The sequence below is a fragment of the Pomacea canaliculata genome, linkage group LG3, assembly GCF_003073045.1.
Source record: "Pomacea canaliculata isolate SZHN2017 linkage group LG3, ASM307304v1, whole genome shotgun sequence".
NCBI lineage: Eukaryota > Metazoa > Mollusca > Gastropoda > Architaenioglossa > Ampullariidae > Pomacea > Pomacea canaliculata.
This window is the reverse complement of record NC_037592.1, coordinates 41,729,824-41,757,687: the sequence shown is the minus strand read 5'-3', so window position 1 is coordinate 41,757,687 and position 27,864 is coordinate 41,729,824. Positions and strand designations below refer to the sequence as shown.

Here is a 27,864-nt window from a genome sequence, read left to right as displayed (position 1 = left end):
CATGTATGGCTCTTCCTGTGTTAGTCTCGTTTCAGCTCATGGTTTCGAGAATTTGGAAATTTCGCCATGATGGCGCCAAATGAGTTTGCTAATGTGTGGTAGTATAATTTTTGTACGAAGCAGATGAAATCGACAAAGGTATAGAATGTGTCTAAATTATAGAAATACTTGTTGTTGTTTTCGGTTTATCCACAGAGTGCTTGTAATCGTCAAGCAACATTTACTGAAATTGTGAATAGATAATTAGGTTTCAACGTTCGTACAAAGCCGACACTACGATAAATAAGGTTTATTGTATACAACTTTACTAACGCAAAAGAACTTCCATGCTCTATAACATAGTTATAAGTACCTTTTCAGTTACGTCTGTTTCCAAGCGTCACACTCTCACAGTCCGTGGGACTTTGCACATGTTTCCATTCTCATACTGTTTCAAGTAACTATTGTGCTGATGTTCCGTTGTAATTAATAAAGTAGATTGTTCGAACGATAGACGTATTTTCTTTTGCTGATTTGGATTACATTGTATATTGATGCTCTATAAAACTAATGTGCATTGATAGCGTACAGTGGCAGACCGATATTTGACAGGACAAATGTTACACACATACACCATATGGAAATATGAATTCCCCCAAACCCCACTGTTAATATTTATTAATTAATGCATGTTCAGCGAAACATCATCATAAGCAGTATATGTGACAGATCTGTATTTGTGTATGTTATTATAATTCTTGTATTTTTTTTCCTTGCAGAAATAGTGGTGACTGACAGTCATCCAACATAAAATCAGAAGGGCAGTCAACTGCAGATACTGCAAATGCCTGGAACATTGAGTGTGTTTCACAATGTCACCAAATAAAACTAAAAAGGGAGCAGTGGCTATCCAGGAGTCAAGCCCAGGTATGTCTTCTTATTGTAAAATAAGCAAGAGATATTTTGTCTGCTTGGGTTGGCATATTAGAATGGGACAGAATTTTTCATGTCTCCTTGAACATGTCAGTCTAGTTTCTGTTAGTATAGTGATTATTGTTATTATGATTATGTGAATATGGCTTAAAGGGGTTTGTATGTCACCTATAATGATAATAAATGCAAATATTTATACTCGCACTTCTAAGGAGCATGATATGCACTATGGAAAGATAAACAACAGAACTGATGATGAACAAAAACAAATATAGAAAACGCAAAGAGGAACCAAATAAAAGGATTGAGAGTGTCGTGATTTTGCACATGGAAGACAAACAGAGCAGTAGCAATAAGTGAAAAGAAGGAAGGTTGTGGGAAAGAATTAGCTTTGTGGGAACTGGTGTTAGGACTAACATTTAAGGAAGAGGTGCATTTTCAGTGCATATTTTAAGGATTCGTTAGTGGGTCAGTGGCGGATAATGCAGACTGTGGTGTATGGGGGATGTTTGATGGTATATAGTTGATTGTAATGCTTTAGTTTCTTTGTAGTACTTGATTATTTCACTCAGTGTGATAGAATTTATCAGTGACTTAAATTCTGTTGCTGATTATCATGTCATATGCAAACTTGTAGAACAGTTGTCTGCTGTTTGTAGAACCTGGACCTTCAGCACTGAAACGCCAGAGGTCCAAAATGAGCAGTGAGGATGAGGATGAACCAATTCCACGAAAAGGTAAGTGCAAGTGTTGCTCTTGCAAATTGCATTATACTGATGTGGCTTGTAGCATGAAATAAAAGGTTTGGGGTTAAGCACGTAACTGTGGGGATGAGTGTTTAAGTGTGAAAGAGATCAAGGACTTTATAGGAAATGTGGAAACGTTGGGGATGGGGACGTTCTTGTTTTTAATAGAAAATCTTTATTCTCGAGGTACAATCTTCTTACATCTCAGTAAATTATAACCATGTTCCTTTCATTCAGATTTATGCTTTTTAAGGGAGACTTGGGCATTGAAGTAAAAGATGGTTGCAAATTAAGGAAAATGTTTGCAAATACTTAGCTGGAAATGGGATTTTACTATGACAGGGGCATCCAAGGCAACATCCAGCAAGTATGGCTCACATCACATGCGAAGTCCTAGCTTTGGTTCTCACAACAAACCAGCTGAGGTATGCATGCAGTTTTTGTTTTATTTAAAATACCCTTCAGATAAGCGTCTTTGTAGCTCTTACCTATAAAAACTATTACTGCTTGGATTCCCCCTCCATGAGCACAAGTGGCATTGTAAAATCTGGGATGACTTCCCTTTCCTGTCGCGTTGAGGTTGACGGAAAAAACTTGTTGATAATCTTAATCTACTTCGAACACCAGGATTTGGTAATCATATAACTGTACACAGAGAAAGACAATTTAAAAGATCAATAGAGTTCACAGAATTCTTTGGACATAGTTTCTGATTGCCAATTTGTAGGTAGTGGCAGTCAAATTTTTATTTTCTGCATATCACTTTTAAATGTGTTACTGTGATGTAAGAGAGGGTGTTAATGTAATTGTTGTCAGATTTTATGTGTATTGGTGTTACTGTGCTAGTTAAGAGTTTATCTGTTTATGTACCTTTAAAATAATTTACCCCTTGAAATGGGCTATGACCTAAGAAAGTTTGTTACATGAAAAAACTATAATTATGGCAGATCTATCATTAAAATTTCTGCTTCAGCAATGAGTATTTTATTCCTTCTGGTTTGTATGAGTCCTTCTGTTATTCTAGTAAGAGCTGGAGAAAGAAGACAAAGAAAGGAGACGTGATTCGAGTATAATAATAATTATTGGATGCGTAAAGCACATTTCTTTTCATGGATGTTAATATGCTGCACACAAAAGACTACAAATGATTTGACGGTCAACCTTTCAAGAATCGTACAAAATACTCGCCCTTTTTGACTAATTCCAGAGTGTGCCCACTTCACCAACCATTTTTGTATTATCTGAGTGTAACATTCTTGTTTAGCTGTTCCGGAAAGACCTGATCAGCGCAATGAAGTTGGCGGACTCTGAGCCCCTGCAGGAAGGATCATATTTCCTCATTTCTGACCCCTGGAAGCAGGAATGGGAGAAGGGTGTGCAAGTGCCAGTAAACATGTCAGACATTGTGCAGGCAGATATCAAGTAAGGGTGCAAATGGTTTGTATGTAGCCATGCAATATCTTGTGCATATTGAACACCATAATGGCACACATCACATATACCATGAAGCATGCAGGCAGATTTTGATATTTGAAAAAATACAAGTCTTTAAAGTCAACCTGTTGGATTTATCGGATAAATGTATTGTGTAATAGTCTGTTTCTTTGTAATACAAAGATTGTGTTTCAGTGCAGTCAATTTTTTTTTAACAGGGAAATTCGTGAGAAGAGCAAACTTGGAGACTTCAAAATGTAAGCATGCTAGCGCTTGCTCCTTCAGATTATCCTTGAATCCCTACACAAAACAGGGGAGGTCATTACGACTTTATGTGGAGGAGTGGTGAGACTATGTGGTCTTTGGTTGATAGTAAGTTGTTATAAGGGCACTGAGTAGCTTATAGCGTCACTATTAGAGGATTTGAAATATCAGAAGGGATTAAAAGAATTCTTACGTGTGTTAACATGCTTGCTTTGACCATCCGTTATAGTGAATGATGACGTCTGGTCACTGGCTGTTGTAATTGAGGCTGCTGGTACACTTTGAACAAAGTGGTTGCTTTGTGTTAATCATTGCTGATGGGATATAAAGTGTAAGGTGTGGATTATTCGTACACCTGGAGATTTTAAGGTTCATTTTAAATGGGTAGAGGAGCAAGATTTTTAAGCATTATTTTGTAGCATTCTCTTAAAGTCCAATGATTCTTTGTCAGTCATTGTTTACTTATTTTTTTTTAGTTATTTAAAACTATGCTATGCTTGTGTCCTGTAATTAATTTACTCTTTTATTCAGTCCTCACAAGCTTTTGCGTGAGAGAGCAGATAGTCAGTACAAGAAAGGACTCCATGAATTAACTGGCATGCCACAGTTGGCTGAACTTCTTGTTCGCTATGACTTAGATGATCTGGATGTTTGCTGGCTGGAAGAAGTTAATTTTACTCGACAGGAACTTGGTGAGTGTTGTTACTGTTGTGCATTTCTTCACTGGTTCATTTTTGAAATATTAGCTAAGCAAAGCTGAAGAAAGAGCCACAATTAAAGATAGGGGCAGCTCCAGAAACCTTGACATATAATGCATATGAATATGTTCAAATGTGTTTTGATATTCATTTTTCGTACCTACCTTCACCAAATTTCTTGCAATGATACCAAAAATTGTTCACATGAGTCTTCGTTACGCCAGCAAACATCGCTATAAACATGATTTTGAAATAGTACATTTTTAAGAAAGTAATTTATTAAGGTAAAAATGCTCATTGTAGTCCTTAAAACATTTTGTTAATATTTTTATTATCTTGTTAACTAAAAACATTATAAATGATTAAAACAAAAAATTTCATTTTTGGAGTTGCACTCAGACTTTGATGTGTACATGGACATATGCAGACATCCATCTGTGCATATGCATGCAGCTCAGTTTGTCCTTTGCATATTGTCCAACACTTTTTGTCAATTACACTATGCCAGACAAATTTAATGTTGTAAAGTCACACCTGCACAATTAGTTTGCACTAATTAAGCCGGCTGTGGGGTCTGATGTGATCCTGCCAGTGACATACGGTGCACAGATTAAGGAAGAGATAGCAAACATTGGCATTTTCAGTCTTTGATCCTGCTGCTTGCTTCTCACCAACAAACTACTATCAAACACCTTTAGTTCCCATATTTTTCATTTTCGAAGAAAGATGACAGTTTTGGATGTGGTGGTCACAAGCTGATCTGCATATGAAAGGTGAATGGCCAGGAGAGAATTGCACCTACTTGTGAAATATAACTCCAAAGAGAGAGAGCAGCAGACAGTAGATCTTCTTCAAGTTAGAAGACCATTTGAGCAGAATCTGCGTGGTAGTCAGAGAAATCTAGCTTATGATAAAATTGTTTACCCCTATTTCTGAAACAGCCAAATGGAGGTTTTAACCTATTAATAATCGTTCACCTTTTGCAGGTCTGTCACAGATAAATGAGTGGAACATGGAGCGGGTTATGGAGGAACTAGAAAATCAGGTAATGGTGTTTCTTACCTTATTTGTCTTTAGGACTCTGTTTAAAAAAAAAAATAGTAAAAGCATATAAGCTCATATGTTTCTGGTGGGAACTGAAAGCTTGGGGCTGCAAAAACAGGAGTACATGGACCAGATCAGCAATAAATTGCATACATTGTTGCATAATTAGTTGTATTGTAATATACAATGAATAAGAAATGTCAGTGTAGCTGGTTTAACACATATTCTGCATGATTGATGTATAATAATTCCAGAATAATTTTGGTTGTGCTCTGATCATTTCCAGTAGTACATTTTTGAAATAAAGATAATATATGAAATGTGACGTGCAGTAGCTACAACAAAGAATGTGGTGATCATGGACGTGTATATGTGGACTGCTGTCTGCCGAGACTAAAGCTTAGCCTTTTGCATAGTTCTTCGCTGTTAGTCTTGGCAATAAATTTGACTAAACTGGAAGCTTTGTATACACCAGCCTTGTATTAGTAGCTTAGCTGAAATGTAGTGAAACTGAAGGCTTTGTATACACCAGCCTCGTTTTAGTATTTGGAAAAAAATAGTCTTCAAGCAGTCCAGTAATACATGTTTGGGTGGTGATGCTAGTCTTTTAGACGACACGCTGCAGCAGGGAATGTGATGTAGTGGTGCTGATTTTTAAGTACAGCCATTTATATTTAATGTACACAGTAGTATGTTCTTTACCAAGTAGGTTAAAATGTCTGCTGCAGTGCCATGAGAAGATGACAGCTGTCATGAAAACAGAGGAAGGTCTGGGCATAGAATATGATGAAGATGTCGTGTGTGATGTGTGTCGGTCGGTAAGTTATAGTTAAATTGATTTTTTTCTGTTTTCATTTCCTGTCTGAGGCTCCAGTTTTCCTAATTATTTGCTAATTTTGCAATATTTTATAATAGGCAGCTGATGTTTCTGAAGTGCACATGCTGAAGCATGAGTATATGTGAGATACTAAATAATAAAAGGGATTGTTACAGGAGATTTTTGGCTTCATCCTTAAAAATTGAGTCTTAAGAAGCAATAGGTTAAACTGATGATGGGGTGTTTGAAACAGCTACCAGTATGCACTAATTAAGCCGGCTGTGGGGTTTGATCTGTGATCCTGCCAGTGACATATGGTGCACACATTAAAGAGAAGATAACAAACATTGGCACTTTCAGTCTTTGATCCTGCTGCTTGCTTCTCACCAACAAGTCAAAGTCTGGTTTTTCTTATTTATTCAAATTTTGTTTTTTGCTTAGCCAGAATGAATTTTTTTCTTATTCATTAATTTTTCCAGTTTGTATCATATTCTTTTAACAAACATTGGGACAGGTAAGCTTTCTTTTGTGGTCTTTTCTCTGTTGCGTGTTCCATTGGAAACATACTTCATCCTTACTGAAACATCCCTTAACATTTCTTAACACATTCCTTATATGCTATTCCTTAGATTGTTGTAAATCAATGTTTTCGATTTTGTTTAAACGTAGTCGAGTCGAATAAAATACCTTTTTTACTAATACCGATGTTTGTTATAAGAACTGTTTTATATGCCTTTTCATTTCCATTGATGAACAATCCTTTTTATCATGACCTGTCACTCAAAATGAAAAAAAAAGTGTTATTTTCATGACCATCTAAAATTTAATTGTTCCAGATATTTCATATATCCATTAACATAGGAAGGATGTTGGAGGATTTTAAGTGCTTTCTTATAATTTCTCTAAGTTTGTCTTTGGATGCTATATGGCAATTTTTAAATTTTATTTTCCATAGAAATTGAAAGAGGATCTCATGTTTTTTTTTTTCTGTGGTACCAGATTTCTGATGTTAACTTGCTCAATTTCTAAAAGCTCAGACTCATGGACTCACCTCAGCAGATATTCAAGTGAATCGAATAAGCTTTTGTAACAAGTCCTAATATGACAAAACCATCAGATTAACCAAATCAATCAAAGAGGAGACTATTGCAGAATAAATAAACTGAAAACAACAGGAATAATGACTGCTGGCCAAAGCACTAAGCTTTACAGTTTACACACTTAGAACCTTTCAATGATGGCATCACGTTAAAGAAAAGAGAGTTGTCATAAAAGGCAGACACACTCGCACACTCGTTTACAAATCACCAATCCTCTGCCCAGCATTTCCTGTTTTCTGTTCCCTTCCCATCCTAGTAGGGGCAGTCCGGTGATGCAATGGTTAGTGCCTATCACCAGTACAGTGAAAGTTGGCTGTCCTGGGTTCAGCTTTTGTCTCGGGCATGCTGTGCTTTCTCTACATGTGGCATTTGTTTACAGGGCTGACTGCCGTGCCATGATGTTTCCGTAGTAGCTGGCTTGGTGTGAAACACCAATCCCCCCCCCCCCCACCAATCCCTTTTGTATCCTACTGTGCGAAAAGCAGGTTTGGGACGGTGTTACATATTCAGTTCTGCTGTCAGGTTGCTGTTTTTTATGTAGCCAACCTGATCTTCACTAGCAATAATCAGCTAGCTTAACATTGGTCTCCAGTTGGGCAAACTTCTCTTTGGTAGTTTATTTATTTATTTATTTATTTATTTTTTTGGTACTATTTGTATAGAAGTTACTGTTATTTTTTTCAGCTTCTCCCAGAAAAAAAAAATTAGTGTGGCCATTGATATCAGGGTGATAATCTCATTTTCTTTTATTTTAGGTTGTAGATGTTTCATTCACAGACGTGGGCTCTTAACATAACTCTTTTTATTGTTAAAAAGTTGTGATATATTGCATTCCGGTATCAATAAGTTGCTTTTAACTGTAGTTTTGATATTTTCTGCCTTAACAAATTTCTTTAATGATATGGCGATAATGGTGGTGGTGATTAGTGTAATTTATTTTTTCAGCCAGAGAGTGAAGATACCAATGAGATGGTCTTTTGTGATGGATGTGACATATGTATTCACCAGGTATGTTTATTATAGTTCATTTTTTAAGAGGAGGGAATGTTTTTCAGTGGAGATTTGTTTTTGTGTTTTCACATGCTAACATGGTATGAGGAAGTTAGTTGCACTAATTAAGCCGGCAGCGGGGTTTTGAATTGTGATCCTGCTAGTGACATACGGTGCGTACATCTAAGATGAGATAGCAGTATCTTCAGCATTGCTTTGATGCTGCTGTTTGCTTCTCACCGACATATTTTATGTACACAACTCATTTCTTCTTTTTTTTGATAAAGGACAGCTGTTACCAGTCCAGTTTTGTCACAGAGTTATAGAACTGTATGCAGGGCTTCTGCTAAGGCTAAATTCTTTGGGGTCCCAGGGACCCCTTCAGATTTTTAAGGGGTCCCTGTTCTTTGCCCAAATTTGAAGGGGACCCCATTGACGAAAATTGAAGGGGTCCTCTGAACTTTTAATGCGTACTGTACGCAATGTTTTGCGTAAGCAGAAGCCCTGTGTATGTATCAATGTTAAAGATTGAAATTCACATGTACTTGTTATCTAGGAATATAAACTTGGAACATAAAACTGTTGATTATTCCCAAAGATTTCTAACACCTTTTAAAATGAACATATATTAAACATAATGCAGGTGGGTTTCACAGGGTTAACTTGTTAATATAACTGGCAGTAAATGTGTGGTGGCTAAAACATTAATGCCCTATTCATGCTAGAAAAGTTTCTTGCTAGTATTCTTAATTCTTTCCCTTTACAGGCCTGTTATGGGATTCAATCCATTCCAGAAGGAAGCTGGCTTTGCCGCACCTGTGCTCTTGGAATCAAGCCACGCTGTATCTTATGTCCAAAGACAGGTGGTGCCATGAAAAGCACAAGGTAGAGTTGTACTTTGAAGCTGCCTTCAGTTATTAACATTATAACCATATTACATAATCAACTTGACAATATATAAACTGATGTTCAGCATACAGTGCTCATGGATATATTGCTGGAACTGTTATCTAGGAGTGACCACGTGAAAATTAATTTTGACCATCTGTTAAGGACGTGATTCTCACAGTACTAAGACACAACATCCACACTCATTCTTTCAGCAACAAGAGACAATGACCTGCCAATAGGCTTCTCTTTTGTTTCATAATAATGCCCATGTGCCAGCTTTGTTTCTTCTTTCAAAGCTTACCTTCCTCCCACAGGTCACAGGATACCCCCCCCCCCAAAAAAAAAACAACAAAAGAAACAACAAAAAAAACAAAACTGGTTGTAATACACAATATAACAAATATTCTGTTAAACCAAACAAGGAGTAAACAAAATAATTGAGGTTCACTCTGACACTTGTTCTAGTTCACTCTGTCTTGTACACCTTTAATGCTACAAGAGAAAACAGTTTACTTTAAAGTGACAGATTTGTATCCATTAACTGGTTTTCTACATTGTTTAACATGCTTGCACAACATGCATACAATTCATACTAAGCATTTAAGGGGGTGATTCCTGACACTGTCATGTTTTTATGCAGGACAGGGCTGATTGTTAAAACGCCCCCTGATTGTGCAATTTTAAAACGACATTAATATAAAGCTAAATTACTATGTGCTCTTTCCATCATTGAGACTTATTAGAACTTGTTCACTTTAGCCCTTTTAAGAGGCTAAGCATCAGTATTACAGTCTGCATGTGCTGTGTTTCCTTAAAAATAAGACCGTGTTATATTTTAAATTTTGCTCCAATAGAGGTATTTTAGAGCTTATTTTCAGGAGACGTCATTTTTCATGTATAAAACTCCACATTTATTTTAATATAGCTATGTTATCTTCGTTTAGAACATCATCATGACTGTGTAGACCCTGAATTCAGGCCTGAATTTGCCTGTCTCGCTGACAGTCTTAACTAGGGCGTAATATTAGGTGTTGGATGATGTCATGAGCTTCTGAAAAAAGAAATTATAGGGCTTATTTTCAGGTTAGGCCTTATTTTCTATCATTTTTTTTTTTCAATCTGTTTTTGTTTGTAGAGCACAGTGCGGAACATCCCTCAAAAATATTTTTTTTCACCATATAATGAGATGCCAAGTGAAATGATGGCATATCTTGTGTTGCTGATTTACTTTGGTTAAAATAAAATTCATTTTGTGCCCTGTATATTTGCTAGAGCATCTTGTGAAGCAAAATTTTAAGCTGCAATAAATGATAAAGTAATTATGCTGAATGGGTTATACTTGTAGAAGTCTGCATAAATGCAAGTAGTTTGCACTAATTAAGCCGGCTGTGGGGTCTGACATGATCCTGCCAGTGACATACGGTGCACATATTAAAGAGAAGATAACAAACATTGGCACTTTCAGTCTTTGATCCTGCTGCTTGCTTCTCACCAACAGGTTCTGACATCTCTATGAAGAAGTAATGAGGGAAAGATGAAATGAAACTGCTATTTTTTTATAGACACTTTTCATATTGTTGTGTGCAAGATTAGTTTGTAAGGTAACATTGCAATGCCATAGCCAAACTAAAACTCAGAATATGAAATTATAAATGCAAATTATAAACATCTGAGTGGCTGTCAAGCAAACTTATTTGTATTGTTGTCAAAACATTGACCAGGAGCGGAACAAAGTGGGCGCATGTGAGCTGTGCCTTGTGGATTCCTGAAGTCAGCATTGGCGTCCCTGAAAAGATGGAGCCCATCACAAAAATCTCTAACATACCTGTAAGTTATGAACTCTTTGTGCTAAAATGCCAAAATCATCATAAACTTAATGGGGTTTGAAAAGGGTGATTTAATGTAGAGAAGTAGTTCATTCATCCAAGATGAGAAAACAATGCACGCAAGTTTCATTTCTGCTCTTTCTTATAGCTAGTGACTAACAACAGATCTATGGCAAATGAGATGAAAGCTGTAAAAAGAGGTCTTGGATATTTGTTTATTAATGTTAAATGATTGTTGTAAACTCACAACTTAAGTTAACTTTTGTAAATTTATGTGCATTTTTACCTTTCCTTTTGATGGATTAAGTTTCTTTTTATTAAAAACATTTTGGCTTATCTCAAAACAGTTGGCGCACGTGTGTGTTGCTTGTTAATTTTATTTTTTGTTGTTGTTACTTCAGTTAGAGTGCTTGTATATGTGCACATACATACAGATGATTCTTAACTTTTGTATGGCAGTTGGTAGGGTGCTATTGAGATTCTTCATTACGAGCAGCAAAATGGGTTTAACTCTGAGACAGGTTTTAGACACTGTTGAAAATAATGAGCTAAAGCAGCTCGAATGGTATTTTTTATTTGATAGCCCCAAAACTATGTCTTTTGGGGTTGTTGTAGATTAAAATGTGGATGATAACATATTTTTTTCTCATGAAGGTTTTGAGTTCAGGGGTATTGGTGTTACACTATTGGCAGGTGAATGTTTTTTATCTTTATAGCCAAGTCGGTGGGGCTTATGCTGTAATCTGTGCAAAGAGAGAGTTGGAGCATGCATCCAATGTTCGGTGAAAACTTGCAAGACAGCATTTCATGTTACATGTGGATTTCAAAATGGTTTGGAAATGAAAACTGTCTTGGATGAGAATGATGAAGCTGATGGTGTCAAGCTCAAGGTAAGGTGCACACGAGAAAAGCTGTGTATTTTATACACCTGTTGTGAATACACCTGAATGAGCAAATAGAAAGTGTTTAAAGACTGTTATCTATGTTATTTCATTTTCACTCAGAGGCACCATGCATCAAAGTTTTTATTTTTGACACCATTTTAATTCACGCTGTCAGAGTTTGCTCCTAAAAGTAATTTTTTTAAAATATGTATTTATTTTGAAGGACATGATTGTCAGTAAGGCTGTGTCTGTTCAAAAAGGTATGTGACAGCAAGTTCTAGTTTTATATAAATTTATATTATGCAAGTGCGGTTTTGCTGAAAAAAAGAAACCTGTAAAAATTCCTTCTACAAAATAGACGTTTTCATTTCATTATCATAATACAGTATTTGATATTTCTGCATTTTGATACAAGTTATAATGCTCATTAAAGTATGAATGTGTGTATACCACTGCAGTCATCCTAATCTAATCAGGCAGTCAGCCATCAATTACATAACACATTTCTCTTCATGGTATTTTAAGCAAAACTGGTGTACAGTTTAAAAAATTTTTTTTTAGAATGGCGTACTTTTAGACAGAAGTAGACAGCACTGTTTTTAGAGTTAGCACAGAGTCATGTTTTCAGGCCTACTGCACCAAGCACACAAAGAAACGTGAAAGAGGGCAGTCAGAGTCAGATTTGGACTCGCCACGAAAGGAGGGACCACCAACATCTAAAAAAGAACTAACACAGCAGGAGAAGGCCAATCTGCGTGCCAAGAAGTAAGCTGCTGAGTTACCTCTTGTGCATAGATAGACCTGTGGTCTCCCTAGAAAATTATTGATTAAATTGTGATCATTTTCTTTGCATGCCTAAAATTCAAAAAAAAACATTTCTAGAGTTTCATAATCGGATTGCGGGTAGAGCATAAAGTAGCCAGTGGCCTGTGGCAGACAAACTCCCTGCCCACCTTTCTTATTATGACAGGTAAAGGCAAAGGAAAGAGAGAGTTTGGCTCTTCCTCCCACGTGGCTTATCCTGTGCATGGTGAATCCCTGACATTTGCTGCCTTTTCAGCCATTTGGCTATTTGACTCTTTGCCAGAAAGGTGTATCACCTTGTGACATCTTTGCATTCTTTACGATACCTTGATTGTGGTTATTTTGATTTGCTTTTTATTATGCTTCCTAGATTTCAGTTGGACTGAGTTTTTGCTAATGTGGCAGGCTGAAACAGCTGGAAGAAGAGTTCTACAAAGTTGTCGATGTCGCAGATGTGGCCCGGGTACTTCAGCTGGATGAGGAGATAGTTGATCTCATCTATGTGTACTGGAAACTCAAACGAAAGGTAATAATTGCTGCTTAGTAACTGTGTCCCAAAAACTTAAATGATGGACCATTTATGCATAACATTTCAACTTGTGTAACCCCTGAATAACAGATTGGGCTCGAACATTTATGGTTTATTTGTACAGTTTCCTTTGGTTCTGAAAAATTGCTTTTATAATATGATAACTCAGACTTTCAGTACCAGAATAATCCAAAATGTTGCTCATTCTCCCTTTCTCTTTGGTGTTGACTGATGGCAACATGATTGGTGTACCAGCATGACATAGTAAACTATTTGCAGCTGTTGTTGACCACAAGTTCTAATTGCTTACTTTGTTACTAGATAATTTATCGATGAGTTTTAGAAGCTGAAATTTGCAGGTTAGTTTTATATCTCCTGTATGTATCAATATCTGCAAAAATTGCAAACCATCCAGGTTGGTTGTTAAGCATGGGAATAGGGAAATGACATGGAGGTAATAGTTGTCTTTACATGCAGAGTAACTGGGACAGACCACTGTTAACACCTAGAAGAGAAGAGGCAGAAATGTTGGAGAAGCAGCAGGAAGATAGCCTGGTGGCTCGTATGAAAATGTTCGTACACCTGCGGCAAGACCTGGAGCGAGTCAGTGCTTCTTTTTGTCATTTAGATTTTTCTTTGGGATTTTTTAAATGAATTGTCAGGGTAACAGATGCTTTACATGCTTTAGCTTGAAAAGCCAATTCTTTTTGGTGTCTTGTACTGTAATAATTGACCCAATCTCAAACACTTTTTATTTGAACCTTTTATTTTTGATAGCAGTCTTGCTGCCAGTACATATTCTTGTCACACACTCCAGCAGCAGAAAAAGAACATTTTGTTATTGCTTGATGGCACATTTGTATCTAACTGTGTTAGAATAAGGCATGTGTGTGTGCGTGCAATATGTAGACTGCATTTTTATATTAATCTCAATGTTTATTTTTTCATATTGCATATATATATATAAAATATTTTCTGATACCAGGTTCGTAACTTGTGCTATATGATTGGAAAGAGGGAGAAGATGAAACGTCAGTTTTTCCGCTACAAGGAGTATGTCTTCGCTGGCATGGTTCGAGTCCTACTTGACAAGCACATTAACCTTTCTGACAGTGATGTTGAAGGCATCACATCTAATTATCATTTTGACTCCATTTATGATGACTATGGGCACTCCTTTCCTCAGCTCATGGACTACCAGTCGGCTGAAGAGACAACAGAAGGGGATGACAGCACTCTTAAGACCCCTGGCAAAGGAAGGGTGATTGAAGATATTGCTGAAAGTGGAGATGACTCTGCTCAGCAAGATGTGGGCGTGCTGACTTCAGACGTCAACACAAAGATGGATGAAGAGTCCTTGAGGATGTTGGCACGAGGAGAGCGGTGGTCAGGCGAGTTTGTTAGGACAGGTTTTTTCAAGCGACGAAGGCACAGGAAATGGATTCGTGGACCTTTTGGGTCTGTGTCAAAATTAAGTGCTAAATGTGAAAGTCAGTGTGAAGTAAAGGCTGGTACTATAGAGGCAGAAACAACTGACAAGGAAGATAGTACTCATGCTGTCAGTGCTGATGAGTCAGAAATAGATAATCCAGTCATAGTGAAGAAAGAAATTTTGGATCAAGGAGCAAACAAAGGCAAGAACAGTGAAGGTAACTTGCCTCCGATTCCTAAAATTGTTGTTGTTTCACCTAAAGGGAAAATAACAGAAAAACTCAGAATCCGTAGGAAGAAGCGACAAAGGGGCAGAAAGCCTTGGCATGTGAAGAAATTTCACCATGCTGAAATAGCTGCCAAAATTGGGCTTGTGGGTGATGAAGAATTAAAAGAAATGGGTTGTGAAGAAGTCAGAGATGTGGGAGGAACAACGAATGATGCAAGTGAGTGTGAAGAGACGATAGTGACGGCAGGAGATGCACAGGCTGTTGCTGTTGAAATTGTTGTCAGCACAGAACGTGACAGTGACAACCTAGGTGAAAATGTGGAGTCCATGACTGATCCTGAACCTGAGTGCCCAGTAGTTTCTCTACCTGCAGGTTCTTTTGAAGCTGCTTCTGAAAGCAAACAGAGTAGAAGAGAGAGGTCACGTCACAGGAAACGCATTGCCAGGTCTAACAGAGCTCGGGCAACTTGTGAAGATCCCAGCATAAAGGTTCAGCCTGATGAAGGTGGTCTTTCAGTGCAAGCCAGAGTGTTTGATATAGAAAAGTATCCTGGCAAGAAGAGGAAAGTAGATGCTGTGTTTATGGAAGGAAAAAAAGAGCAAAATGATCAATTGGAACTGGCTGAAAAAGAATTAGCACCAGATGTCAAAGTAGAATATTCCATTTCTTCACGACAACGAAGAAAAACTCTCCATCAGACAAGGCTAAACATGAACAAGGCTCTCTCGGCATTGGCTGAATCATCAGATGATGATTTTGTGTCCCCAAAATTGATGGTATCTACAAACTTTGCTAGAAGACGCAGTCATATCAAACAAGAGAGGAGACAGTCAGTGCAAGATCTCAAACAATCTGATGATGAAAGCAGCAAAGATGAAGAGAAGAAAGAGAGAGAAGAAAAGGAGGATGCAGAGGAGGGCCTGTCTGATGGGATAAATGCTGTTTTGCTCTGTAATCCCCAGCAACCAGCTGATGGAATAACTGACCAAACCTTGCCAAGATTGCGCACAGCCAGCATTCGACCTGAGCTCAATGGTTTGCTGCGAAAATCTAAACTTACTGTCAAAGAGTCTGTGAAAGAAAAAGTGCAGAATAGACTTTTAAAGTCGCGGCACAGGTGGAGAACAAATAGTAATGGCTTGCACAATGGCTCACAAATAAAAATTGACGATTTCTGCAGTGTTGACAAGAACCAGGACTCCTCAGAGATTATCAAGAAGCAGGTGTCAAAAAACAGAGTTCTTCATGAAATGAACCCTGAGAGAGGTTATGGTGCAGAGAAAAATATATTTGGTGCCCACTATACTCCTAAAGGAAGCCTCAGTGGCTACAAAATTCCAAAAAGGACAAGCCAGTCAAGTCTGCCCACAACCCCAACAAGTCCCTTGCAGAGTGCACCATCTTTAGGATGTGTAGGGATTGTAGAACGTGCTTGTATAGAACTTAGTCCTGATCTCCAGCCCACGCGACGTAGACTGGATAACAGGTTAGAGGGCAAGTCATCAGTGAAGAAAGTGTTTCATTCTTTAGATGTTGAAACTACAGCAAGCAGCATGGCAAGGCCATGGTGACTCTAATCATTTCACCTTGGAGACAGTCAGCAATTGCCATGGTTACCGTACCAACAACTCACCACTGTCAAGTGAGGGGAGTAATGGAAATCATGCTTTGCAGTCTGATTCACGAGAAAGTACTCCACGGCGTGTTACACGTAGCCAGTTGACTGACGACTTAGGGGAAAATGCTCCATCTTCTCCACGGACATTACTGAACAGTGGAGGTGGGAGTGGAGGCAGCAGTGCAAAAATGCGGCTCAAAGAAAGCTGGCTGAGGGCAGCTCATTTCTCCACATGATGGTCTTGGTGCTGGTGACTGTAGACAGAGAGGGGGAGGCAGAGGAGGACAGTGGAATGTGGCTAATATAAAGGTGTTTGTGGGTGTGTTGTGCACATGTACCGTACAGGTGAATGTGTAACTAATGTAAAGATGTTTGTGGATGTGTTGTGCACATGTACCGTACAGGTGAATGTGTAACTAATGTAAAGATGTTTGTGGATGTGTTGTGCACATGTACTGTACAGGTGAATGTGTAACTAATGTAAAGATGTTTGTAGATGTGTTGTGCACATGTACTGTACAGGGGAATGTGTGACTAATGTAAAGATGTTTGTGGATGTGTTGTGCTCAAATACAGTGTGATGTGTGAAGCCGCTGTTGGGAGTATGAACAGATTTTAAAAATCCATCATTTGCAAATATTTGAGATCTATTAGACATTGCATTTCATGAATATATATTTGCACAGACTGAAGGTTACGATGTTGATTATAAGTCTCATGATTATGATAAAAACAGGTTGAGATGTTAAAACCAAGATGTAAATTATGGTTTATTCGCTGTGATACATAAAGTCACAATTGTGTAGATAACATAGATATAATACAGGCTGTGTGCGTGCGTGTTTGAGCACTCACCAGAAGGGCACATTTAAGTTGAATGGACGGAATAAATGAGTTGGAATGGTATTTAGGCATAACATGCATTCTTTCCCTTGATCATAGTAAATCATGAAGGGCATGATGTTGGTTTGATATGTCACCCAGCTTTTCTTTAAATGAGAATATGCTCCACTTACCAGACAAACCTCTCTTTCATCCCAGGCAGCATGTTAATTTATTCAAGAGCCACTGCTTTATTTTATATCTCATGTAGGTTCTTTTTCACCTCACGTAATCTATAGGCTATCTTATGCATGTCTTTTTTGATTCAACATCTAAGTAAGAGTGAACTTCACAATTGCAAATAGTGAAGAACTATACTAACTGAATTCCAGAGTTGTGTTTTTTTTTAAATGTTGAGTGTTAAAAAGGAAACAAACCCCATCTGATTTGCAATCCACACACTTGATCATCTCCATTTCATGCCTGGCTGCAGGCATGTACCACCATTTTAAATAAGGATGTAAACTTAGAAGTGGCATTTTATGCCTTTATAAAGTGACTGTCAATAGAGTAGGAAAATGTTCATTTTAATCCTGGAATTTATCAGTGATAGTGCCAAAATATAAAACTTTGTATTAAAAACTGTGCCATATGTATACAGTATAATGAACCGCATTCTGATATTTATTGATCCAGACGAACTCTCAGATTTGTGATTAGCTCAGCAGCAAGTACGGTAACTTTGTGTAAATATAAATAATATAAAATAAATAGCACATTTGAATGACGCTCTTTTCCAGCATCAGCCAGACTCATGGCATTTAAAATATAAACTTATAAGAATAATAATCGTCACAAAACAAAAGAGTTCGTTGTGTTTTTCAAGGTGAATGCCATTGGCATAGATGCAGTTACTACAGCTCAGTTATGCTACCAGCTGTAGCTGTGATTTGTAGATGAAGCAGGAGGCAGGATTGTAGACAAAAGAGATCAGAGAATATGCTGCCTAACATGTAATGTTGCAGTAGTTAAAGAACAGTGGCATGTAACCCAGCCTGCTTCGCTGTCACGTGAGAAACATTCAGGAGGTATTGCTGGTGAATGGAACTGTGTTGCTAATTAATGCTTCTTCATAAAAAGTAATCTGCAACCCTTTAACAAAGCCAGTAATAGTGGTTACCTATAGTTGTTGTAGCCTTGCATCAACAGTTGTGGGGGGACTCTAGACAGTTCTGTTTAAAGCCATTAGAATCAGTATATGCCTTGTAAGCTCCAGGATTTTATGTAGTTGGCAATATTCACCAGCAAATGACCCAAACTTAAGTCAAAACATTTGTTTTTGTAGCTGTATGGGTTGTGGTAGGTATCCAGAGAATGGGTTCTGTTGTTTTGTGCAAGGCTGATGACTTGTATTTCTTTGCAGGCTCCTTATTTTTGCGTTTCCTGTGTTTCTTTAACAAATCATGTGAATAGTATATATTCAACCTATCATGATGTAATTTATGTTTTACAAAGCAGGCCAGTGAATTTTTTCAGTTTAGCATATTTTCAAAGATATATGTTGGCTTTCTAGACAGAGTAATCAAGTGACATGATCTGTTTTCATACAAAAACATCTCTGATAGAATGAAGCTACAAACACCATGCAGTGCACTAGCTTCCAGTTTATCTACCTGTATTGAAATGGTGTCAGAATCAGAACTTGACTGTACCTCCCAATTCTCATTTAAATAAAAACATCAAAAATTAAAGACACTGTCAAAAATGCAGTCTATGGGATTACTTTCCCCATGCTTTAATGGTAGAAGCTGACATAGTCCCATGCTTGTACATATAGGATGAACTTATCCGTCTTTACGCATGCTCAATTTCATTCTTTGTTCTCATTTCTGAAGTTACATTTGACATTTCTAAGGTTTTAGCAGCCCCCAAGGGCCCGGCTTCTAGTGCCGGGGGCGAACACCCAGCCTTTCTCTGGCTGGGTGACAAAGCTGGCCCACCCCTTTTCCTTAGGCTTTTCTTTTTCTTACTTCATTAGCCCTTTCATCTCTATTCTTTTTTCAAAGTAAACATCTCTCCTCATATACTACAGTTTTACCCTTCCTTTCTTCTGACTTCACCGGCCTTCTTCTGTTTTTCCTTCTCCCATTACATCTTTCTTCGAACATCATTTCCTGTCTGCGGCCTTCTTTAGGTCCCCTGCGTTTGCCGTGCAGGGCGACCCGTGTCGGGGGAGAATGGGATCCTGAGGTTGAGGTCCCTGATGGGCTGCGGCCCATCATACCAACACACCTCTTTGGCCCGGACTTCCCCTAGACGGGGGTTGGTGTGGCCCACACCAATCAAGCGGCTGGTCGTGAATTGCCCTAGCTTTGCTAGAAGGCTGCGGGCCGGGGTCAATCTGGTCTTGCTTCTGGAAGGCCAGAGTATATTCCTTGTGTAGCCCTGGTGTGACCCTGCTGGAAATACCCAAGTGGTACCGCTCGTCGCATCCCCTAGTTGGACTCCGTGGTGGGTGGGGAGCACAAGGAACGAAACGTTAATCCTTTTATCATGGCCAAAAAATTATCTAACCTGGGGAAACGCATACGTGAAGATGATTCCTCTGATAGTGAAGAGGAAGTGAGAGAAAGTATTGAGAGGGGCCTGGCCCCGTTTTTGGTGGTAGAAGGCGCAGAGCAGGACCGACCTCTCTCGTCTCTATCACCTTTTGCCATAGGCGAAAGGTTTTAAAACATTTCCAACAATTTTTCTGCTATAAGACGTTTGCGCTCTGGACAATTCCTTGTCAGTGCGCAAATCAAAAAGCTTCTGAAGCCTTACGCCGATGGGACGGTAAACAGTTCGTCGATCGCCCAATAAAAGTTACATCACATCGATCCCTCAACTCTTCGAAAGGGGTCATTCGTTGCCCGGACCTTGCTGGGATGACTGAGACTGACATCAGGTCAGAATTGCATCTCAGGGGGTCTCAGCAGTACAAACGAGTCACACTAAAGAGGGATGGGAAATCTATTCCCACAAACACCTTATTTCTAACCTTCTGTCTACCCCAAAATACCCGACTTCATTGAAGTCGGGTACTTACGGGTAAAAAGTTTCAATCTTCATTCCATCTCCCTTGCGCTGTTTCAACTGCCAGCGTTATGGTCATGGGGCGAGCTTCTGCAGGTCCCAGGCCCGCTGCTTTCGCTGCGGCGGTACCGGCCATGCGGCAGCTGATTGCTCTTCAAGCGCAAAATGTGCAAACTGTGATGGAGCACACGTCGCATCATCTAAAGACTGCCCGAAGTGGAAGGAAGAGGCAGCCATTCAACGCGTACGTGCGGAATCTGGCGTCCTCGTACGCTGAAGCCCGCCGTCGCGTAGTGGGTGGCTCCTCAGGAACACCTCTCTACTTCGAATTCCATATCTTATTCAGCAGCAGTCATAAGCGACCCTCCACCTCTGTGTCCATACAGACTGACATGACTTGGGTCTCCTCAGAAGGCCCTGTTCCTATAACTCAATCTCATGCCGCCTCCTCCTCCTCCTCCTGCAAAGTTGTGGTGGCGCCCAGTCAACACAGAAAACTCAAGCATCCCAAGCTACACAAGCATCACAGTCAAAGCCTTCCACCTCACCAACCAGAAACACCGTCAGACACACAACGCGCAATTCAAAAACAACCAAAAAACAAGAATATCACACCACAGACAGACAAGAATACCAAAACAAAACAAAAATCACCTGAAAAATCCACTACACCGGGACCACCACAGCAGCACCTATACCAGTTCTTAATCGCTTCACTCCTCTTGGCGAGCAGGGGATGGATATGGATGAGCGACGCTTAATGTCGCCTTCTCCTTCCCGCCGCCCCTGCCCTCTCCTGGATCTTCTCCTTCAGTTACTTTGGGGCGATCTACGTCCCTTTCTCACAGATAACACATGTCTATAATCCTTCAATGGAACTGTCGAGGAATCCGAGCAAACTTTGAAGAACTCCGATGCCTAACATCTCGCTTTTCTCTTGATGTAATAGCTCTGCAAGAGACTCATCTTCTTCAAAACAAACTCTTTTTCCTTCAAAGGCTATCGAGTTCTACGTCAAGACTCACCAAATGATGTACCTTCAGGAGGGACTGCTCTTTTTATTCGTTCAAACCTTTTATATAGCCAGGTTCCACTAAATACTAATCTTCAAGCTGTTGCTGCCCGAGTTTCTCTGGGCAAAACTATCACTATCTGCAGTCTTTATCTACCTCCATCAGCTCGGATATCCCGACAGGACCTTGAGAGTCTTTTAACCCAACTTCCTACTCCCGTCCTTCTTTTGGGTGACTTTAATGGACACCACCCCATGTGGGGCGGGCCTCGACTGACACCAGAGGAGAGTTGTTGGGATCATTTTTATGGAAAATGATCTCTGTATACTGAATGACGGTTCAAACACCTTTTGCCGTCCACACAACAGCACAGAGTCAGCAATTGATTTTGTCAGTGGTCAGCCCAGCACTTTTATTAGATTTTAACTGGGCTGTACATGATGACCTGTGTGGTAGCGATCATTTTCCCCTTGTTTTATATTTTACAAATGGTCTGGAGCGGGACGATAACCTTCACAAAGGTGGGTGGAATTTAACTAAGGCAGATTGGCTTGAATTTCAGGCCCTCTGCTCCACCCACCCTTACCAGAAACCCGTTCTTTAATTTTGAGATTGAAGACATTAGAAAAGACCCGATGTTACACCCTGCTAAAGTTTTCACCACAAGTTTAAATAAAATTGCATCAGAAACGGATTCCGGTACTAAGGCACCGTAATAACCGACCAAGGGTGCCTTGGTTTTCAGAGGAGTGTAGGGTAGCTCAGCGCGCGCGCGGAAAAAAGCCCAGCGTCTTGCTTTCCGTCAACCCACTCCTGAAAATGTAATAAATTTTAAACGTACCCGAGCTCAAACCCGGTATATCTTTAAACAGCAAGGAAACTTGCGTGCAGAAATTTGTGTCCTCATTATCCTCCCGTACCACTTCCAAAGCGGTGTGGGCGGCCATAAGGAAGATAAAGGGAAGATTTCAGGCTGAGTCAATAGGCCATCTGCGGGTTGGAGACTCTATTCTTACAGAGGTACAGGATGTCGCAAATTCCTTAGCATCCACCTTTGCTCATAATTCTTCCTCTTCTCACTACTCTTCAGACTTCCAACGCTTAAAATCTGTCCAAGAATCATCGGGTTGTGACTTTTCTTCAGACAACTCCGAAAAGTACAACCTACCTTTTTCTCTTTCTGAACTACAACAGGCCCTTCAAAAGTGCAAGGATTCTGCACCGGGTCCTGACAATATTTCCTATCAGCTACTAAAACATCTCCCACAGTCTTCTCTCCTTCTCCTTCTAGATATCTTCAACTTTATTTGGGTATCCGGCTTTTTTCCCCCCTCGTGGAGAGAGGCAGTAGTTATACCCATTCCAAAACCTGGTAAGGATACCTCTGATCCAAATTCTTACCGTCCTATCGCTCTCACTAGCTGTCTATGTAAAACTCTAGAACGTATGGTAAATGCTCGCCTTACCTGGTACCTCGAATCTCAGAGTCTCCTCTCCAACCTGCAGTGTGGCTTCAGAAAACGCCCGCAGCACCCTGGACCATTTGTCCGTTTTGAAACCTTTGTCAGGGATGCTTTTGTCGGCAAAGAACATGTTCTAGGGTGTTTTTGATTTAGAGAAGGCATACGACACTACCTGGAAGCGGGGTATTCTGTTAGACCTCCATGCCCTGGGCTTCCGGGGTCGTATGCCACTCTTCATCGAGAATTTTCTTTCAAACCGCCATTTTCAAGTCAGAGTAGGGTCTATACTGTCTGATCCTCAGGAACAGGAAATGGGCAGCATTCTTTCTCCAACTCTTTTCAACATCAAAATCGACTCCATCTTGAAATCAGTCTGTCCAGGTTTAGAGGCCTCTTTGTATGTAGATGACTTTGCTATCTGCATACGAGGCCGCTCCCTTCCATGCCTCGAACGCCGGCTTCAGCTGTGCGTAAATGCAGTACAAAAGTGGGTGACAGAAAACGGCTTCAATTCTCTCTCCTACGAAGTCAGTATGCATCCACTTTTGCAAACTGAGAGGTATGTTTCCAAACCCTTCTATCACTGTCAAAGGCACGATACTCAAGGTGTCCAAGAGGTTAAATTTCTTGGGTCATCTTTGACCGTAAACTGTCTTTTCTACCTCATATCAAATCTCTACGCCTATCTTGTCAGAAAGCCTTGGACATTCTTAGAGTAGTTGGCCATGTCAGCTGGGGAGCGGATCGCACGGTTCTGCTACGTCTCTACCGTGCCCTGATCCGCTCAAAGCTAGACTACGGATCCATTATCTATGGCTCTGCTCGAGAGTCCTACCTTAAAATTCTTGATCCAATTCATCATCAAGGGCTCCGCATCTGTCTGGGTGCCTTCCGCACCACTCCTGTACAAAGTTTGTACGCAGAAGCTGGTGAGCCTCCACTTTCTCTCCGTCGTTGAAACTCATGCTATCGTATGCCTGTCGCTTAAAATCCCATCCTGGGAATCCTGCGTATCGTGCTGTCTTCAGACCTCAGCGTGCTGCCCTGTATGCCATTCGTACCAAGGACAAAAGCCTCTTTCACTCCGAGTAGCACCTCATCTTCAAGCTGCCGGAGTAGATATCAAGCAGGTAGAGCCTTACCTCTACAAACAACTCCTCCTTGGATTCTCCCTGTTCCTGAGATTCGCTTTGATCTTACAACTTTCAAAAAAGGGACACTAGTGACCCCATCTATCTTCAACATTTTCGTAAACTTATTTCTGATTATCCTCAATTCTGTTCAATCTATACAGATGGCTCCAAAATCCCAAGTGGTGGCCCAGTCGCTGCGGCTGCAGTTCCATCCTGCCAACCACAACGGGCTGCTTCAGTCCGATTGGCAGACGAAAGTTCTATCTTTACAGCAGAACTTTATGCTATCATACTTGCCTTGCAGCATGCTCACCGCTCTTCGGAGCACACTTTCTGATAATCTCAGACTCTCTTTCTGCTCTCCAAGCTCTTATTTCAAATGAATCTGATCACCCCTTGTGGCCAAGATTCATAAAATTCATGCAGCACTTATCGAACGAAACAAGGACATTGTCTTTATCTGGGCCCCTGGCCATTCTGCATTCCAGGCAATGTCCGAGCAGACCAGGCTGCTAAGGCTGCATGTCAGTCCCCTGGTAAAATACAGTTCCTTATTTCATCTGACTGTAAAACTGTACTTACAACCTACATACTGACTTTATGGCAAAACCTCTGGAACACCCTCTGTCAGAATAAATTATTCGCCACTCTTCCCTGTCTTTCTGACCGCCCACCTTTGTGCCATACCACAAGGCGGGAGGAGGGTAGTCCTAACAAGACTAAAGACAGGACACACATATGCCACGCAAGGATACCTCTTGCGAGGGGAACAACCACCAGGTTGCCCCTGGTGTGGGGGACATCTTGACGTAGTACACTTTCTCATGAACTGTCCGGGGCTTCAGACCATTCGTCAAAAATTTTATACAGTGGATTCATTGTATGTTTTATTTAGGTCCATCCCATCGGCAGCTATTTTTGGTTTTTTAAAAAGAATAGGACTTTTACACCAAATCTAAGTCTAATATATCTTATGTAATTTCTGTTTTGTTGGCGGCCTTTTTGGCTACACCACCCATTTTTACACCATATTTGTTTCTTTAACATTTAGTTAACTTATTACCGTGGTCTGATTTTAAGTTAAATAACTGGAGAAAATTTACCCTGAAACCTTTAAACATAAAAACTTTTTTATTGCCATGATATAGCCTTAGTTGCTGGCATGGCATAAAACACCAATAAACAAACAAACAAAGGTTTTAGCATGACAGCTAGGTTGCATACGTTCATAATGCATCTAATGAGAGCTTGTATGGAGTTGGACGCTACATAATCTGTGTGTAATGTGCCATCTGTATAAAGTCACTTTTTCTGTTTGAATTGGTGTCACATTCTGAAAGTGCTTTCCACCTGAGAAATTACCAGCCTTTCTCACAAAATGGCCCTTTTGCTACCACTGGCATGTTTAAACTGTTTTAAATGATAATTTTCCAAGTGTTGTAAGATAGTTAACTAGGAGTGTTAACACCAAACATAATACAATGGCTTTTGATGGATTTTCTAGGAAACCTTTGTTAGAAAATGTTTTTGTTTTTTTTTCCCTAAAAACAGCACAGTATCTGATTAGAAAATGCCTTACAAACATGCTTTCTGCTGTTGTCTTGGTGCACAGTATAATACATTTATTAAAGTAATTTGATAGTAAATGGGAGAAAGGGTACAACAGCCGATTTTCTTCTCTGAATGTAGATTGCCATAAAAAATTGCTAAACAGAATCGTAGTCACAGAATATTAGGATGCGTTAGAGGGTTTGCACATGACCATGTATGTTCACTTCCATGCACGTGTAATTAACATACACATACGCCAGTAGTGTACAAATTGCCTTGCCAATCCATTTCTGAGGCATCTCTGTTTTGCCTGTTATGAACTATTTTGGCCAATTTAAATTGCTTTTCTGCATTATTCTGGGAACTTTCTGCAATCTGTTGCATGTGGCTAAACCAAACATTAAAAAGCTACGTGCACTGTTAAGAGTATTGAGTGATTCTTGGAGCTACCTTTGCGCTCATTCGCTGCATCCCTTAGTTGATATCCAGTGATGTTTGTCATGGTGAACTGGTATTTGGCTTTGGAGAAAGCTCTTTAAAAAAAAAAAAATCTGAAGTTTTTTTTTAAAGAGCAAAATGAGTTCTTATTATCCTAGTGGTTATGCCAGATTACGACTAATTTTGTCACTTTCTGATTTGCCTCCTTAGTTTAGTTTATTCCATGTTGCTCCTCGAGGAGCATTGGGCCGCAACACCATCTTGCCAATGGACCTGGTTTTGGGCAGCCCTCTTCAGTTGCACCCGTGTGGTTCTGAAATCCTTTGCCTCGCCCTCTATTGTTCTTTTCCAAGTCTGCTTTGGTCTCTCCCAACTCTCCTCTTCCCTTCAGGGTTCCAGTCAAGTGCCTACGTAACAATGATGTCAGCTGGTTTGCACTTGTTTCAAGATCCATTTGCGCTTTTTGATGTCTTGACTAATGATAGTCTGGTTGGTTCTTTTCCACAAGCTGCTGTTGGAGATCTTTTTAGGCCATGGCATAGGCATTGGTTGGTAAATTCATTATGAAAGCTTTTGTGAGTTTGCCGTTGTGGGCAACTTCGCAGGATGAGTCTTCCTACAACCCCTGGATAATGTTTATGAGCTTAAACAGAATACCATAGTGAATCGTCAGCCTCTAGATGACATTCCTGTCTACACTGTCAAAGGCCTTCTTAAAGTTCTATAAATTGTATTTGTCTACCAGCAAGTAGTCTTATGTGATGCTGGTTTACCATGCAGTTCTGTGCAACATAGCTGCCAAGTGCTTTTTCTCCTGTTATCATTTGTAAATTTTTTAAAAGCATGGCTGGGTAGATGCACGTTGTTTTTCAAATAAAACTAGACATTGTACACTATTCAAGTGGTCTGCTGTGCTGAGGTTGGATTGAGTAGTGAACCCAAAAGACTGGCATGTCTTGTTGGAGAAGACTGGTGCACTCCATCCAGGAAAGGAAGGCGGCTTCTTTGGGCTCCCAAGTAGAGTATGTATGGTAGCCTTAATCATTAGAGGTGCCTCTCATGTGCATAGTTTTATTTATTTTAATATTGATGACTACATTAGAACAGCCGTATTTAAATTGAGTAATTGCTTGTTGTCTGTTTCCCTGTAAAAGACCCACTAGACTGAGTACCTGACTGAATGGCAATTGGTACTAAGTTTTCATGTGTTCAGCAGACCACAACAGCTCTACATTGTGGAACTGCCAGTTAAAAAGAAAAATGTGCAGTTATAGAAGTTCAAAAAAATTTTTTTTTTTACTCCAAGTGTATGTATATGAGCATGTTTTGAAGTGAGAACTATAATGACTGGTGCATTTGGCTCCAATAGGCAGCAGACTGTGAAATACAACTACCATTGTAACATACTCACTTTATATTTATGCTGTCATGATTGACATTTGACAATTTCATGTGTGATTCCTGTTATCCCACCAGTCTTGCTTCAGTTTCTAAATTGCAGTGCTGGAGTTACAGACATCATTTAAGACCAGAGCCTGCATCTGACTACTTTTGACAATTTGTTCACTCATTTTGCTGTTCACTCCCAACTCCCTGGTGATTTTTCCAACAAAATAATTCTTATAATATTGAAGCTGTATACAGAGAGCTTCAAATCTTAAGAACAGCAACAGAAGTTGCAGATACTGATGTTCCTTCTAAAATAAGCTTTTTTTTTTATTACCTGTTAGATAAAGTAAATTATTTGAAATCATGGGCTAAACTGTATGAAGTCAGATTTAGTATTAACCCCAAGTTTTTTTTGGCTTAACTTCCAAAAACTGCTGTTTGTTGGTGTGCATGTGAGCTTTTACAAACAAAATTTAGTCCCTGGTCTCAAGGGGCTGTTCAAACCAAACTTATCTATTTCAACCTGTAGTTGAGACTGTGATTATAAGACTTATTTTCAAGAATTCACATGCAACCCAGCCTTAGAAATATTTTGCTGAGCCATTTTAAATGGTCCACTTAAATTTGACAGAAAAAAAGGAAGCATTGTGTGGAGTTGCATTTTTAATTGTTCATCTGTGAGTGAGCGAGTGACAGTTGGTTAACTTTTGTATACATTCTGTACAAAGTAGGCGAGAATAAAATGACTACCACAAAAACTGT

The 27,864-nt window shown here is 39.6% G+C and overlaps 1 protein-coding gene across 2 annotated transcripts; it reads left to right on the top strand.

Annotated features, from left to right (window-relative positions):
• Positions 1 to 27,860, top strand: LOC112560340 (protein Jade-1-like). Of its 2 annotated transcripts, XM_025232141.1 has the most exons (18): positions 1 to 138; positions 759 to 906; positions 1,572 to 1,649; positions 2,001 to 2,083; positions 2,923 to 3,080; positions 3,311 to 3,349; positions 3,888 to 4,048; positions 5,041 to 5,099; positions 5,827 to 5,916; positions 7,961 to 8,023; positions 8,772 to 8,890; positions 10,618 to 10,723; positions 11,439 to 11,612; positions 12,235 to 12,371; positions 12,816 to 12,936; positions 13,417 to 13,542; positions 13,925 to 18,955; positions 24,921 to 27,860. In XM_025232141.1, the coding sequence occupies exons 2-17, from the start codon at positions 852 to 854 to the stop codon at positions 16,169 to 16,171; spliced, it is 3,816 nt and encodes a 1,271-aa protein (XP_025087926.1). In that variant the 5' UTR covers positions 1 to 138; positions 759 to 851; the 3' UTR covers positions 16,172 to 18,955; positions 24,921 to 27,860. The 2 variants fall into 2 exon arrangements, with proteins under 2 accessions (XP_025087926.1, XP_025087927.1); XM_025232142.1 differs by lacking the exons at positions 1 to 138; positions 759 to 906; positions 1,572 to 1,649; positions 2,001 to 2,083; positions 2,923 to 3,080 and having other exon boundaries at positions 3,344 to 3,464.
• The last annotated feature ends 4 nt before the right edge of the window (positions 27,861 to 27,864 follow it).

Coding starts and splice junctions, on each gene's coding strand:
- LOC112560340 (XM_025232141.1), top strand. CDS start 852: ATGTCACCAAATAAAACTAAAAAGGGAGCAGTGGCTATCCAGGAGTCA. Junction 3,350..3,887: donor AAACTTGGAGACTTCAAAAT/GTAAGCATGCTA, acceptor TCTTTTATTCAG/TCCTCACAAGCTTTTGCGTG. Junction 13,543..13,924: donor TGCGGCAAGACCTGGAGCGA/GTCAGTGCTTCT, acceptor TTCTGATACCAG/GTTCGTAACTTGTGCTATAT.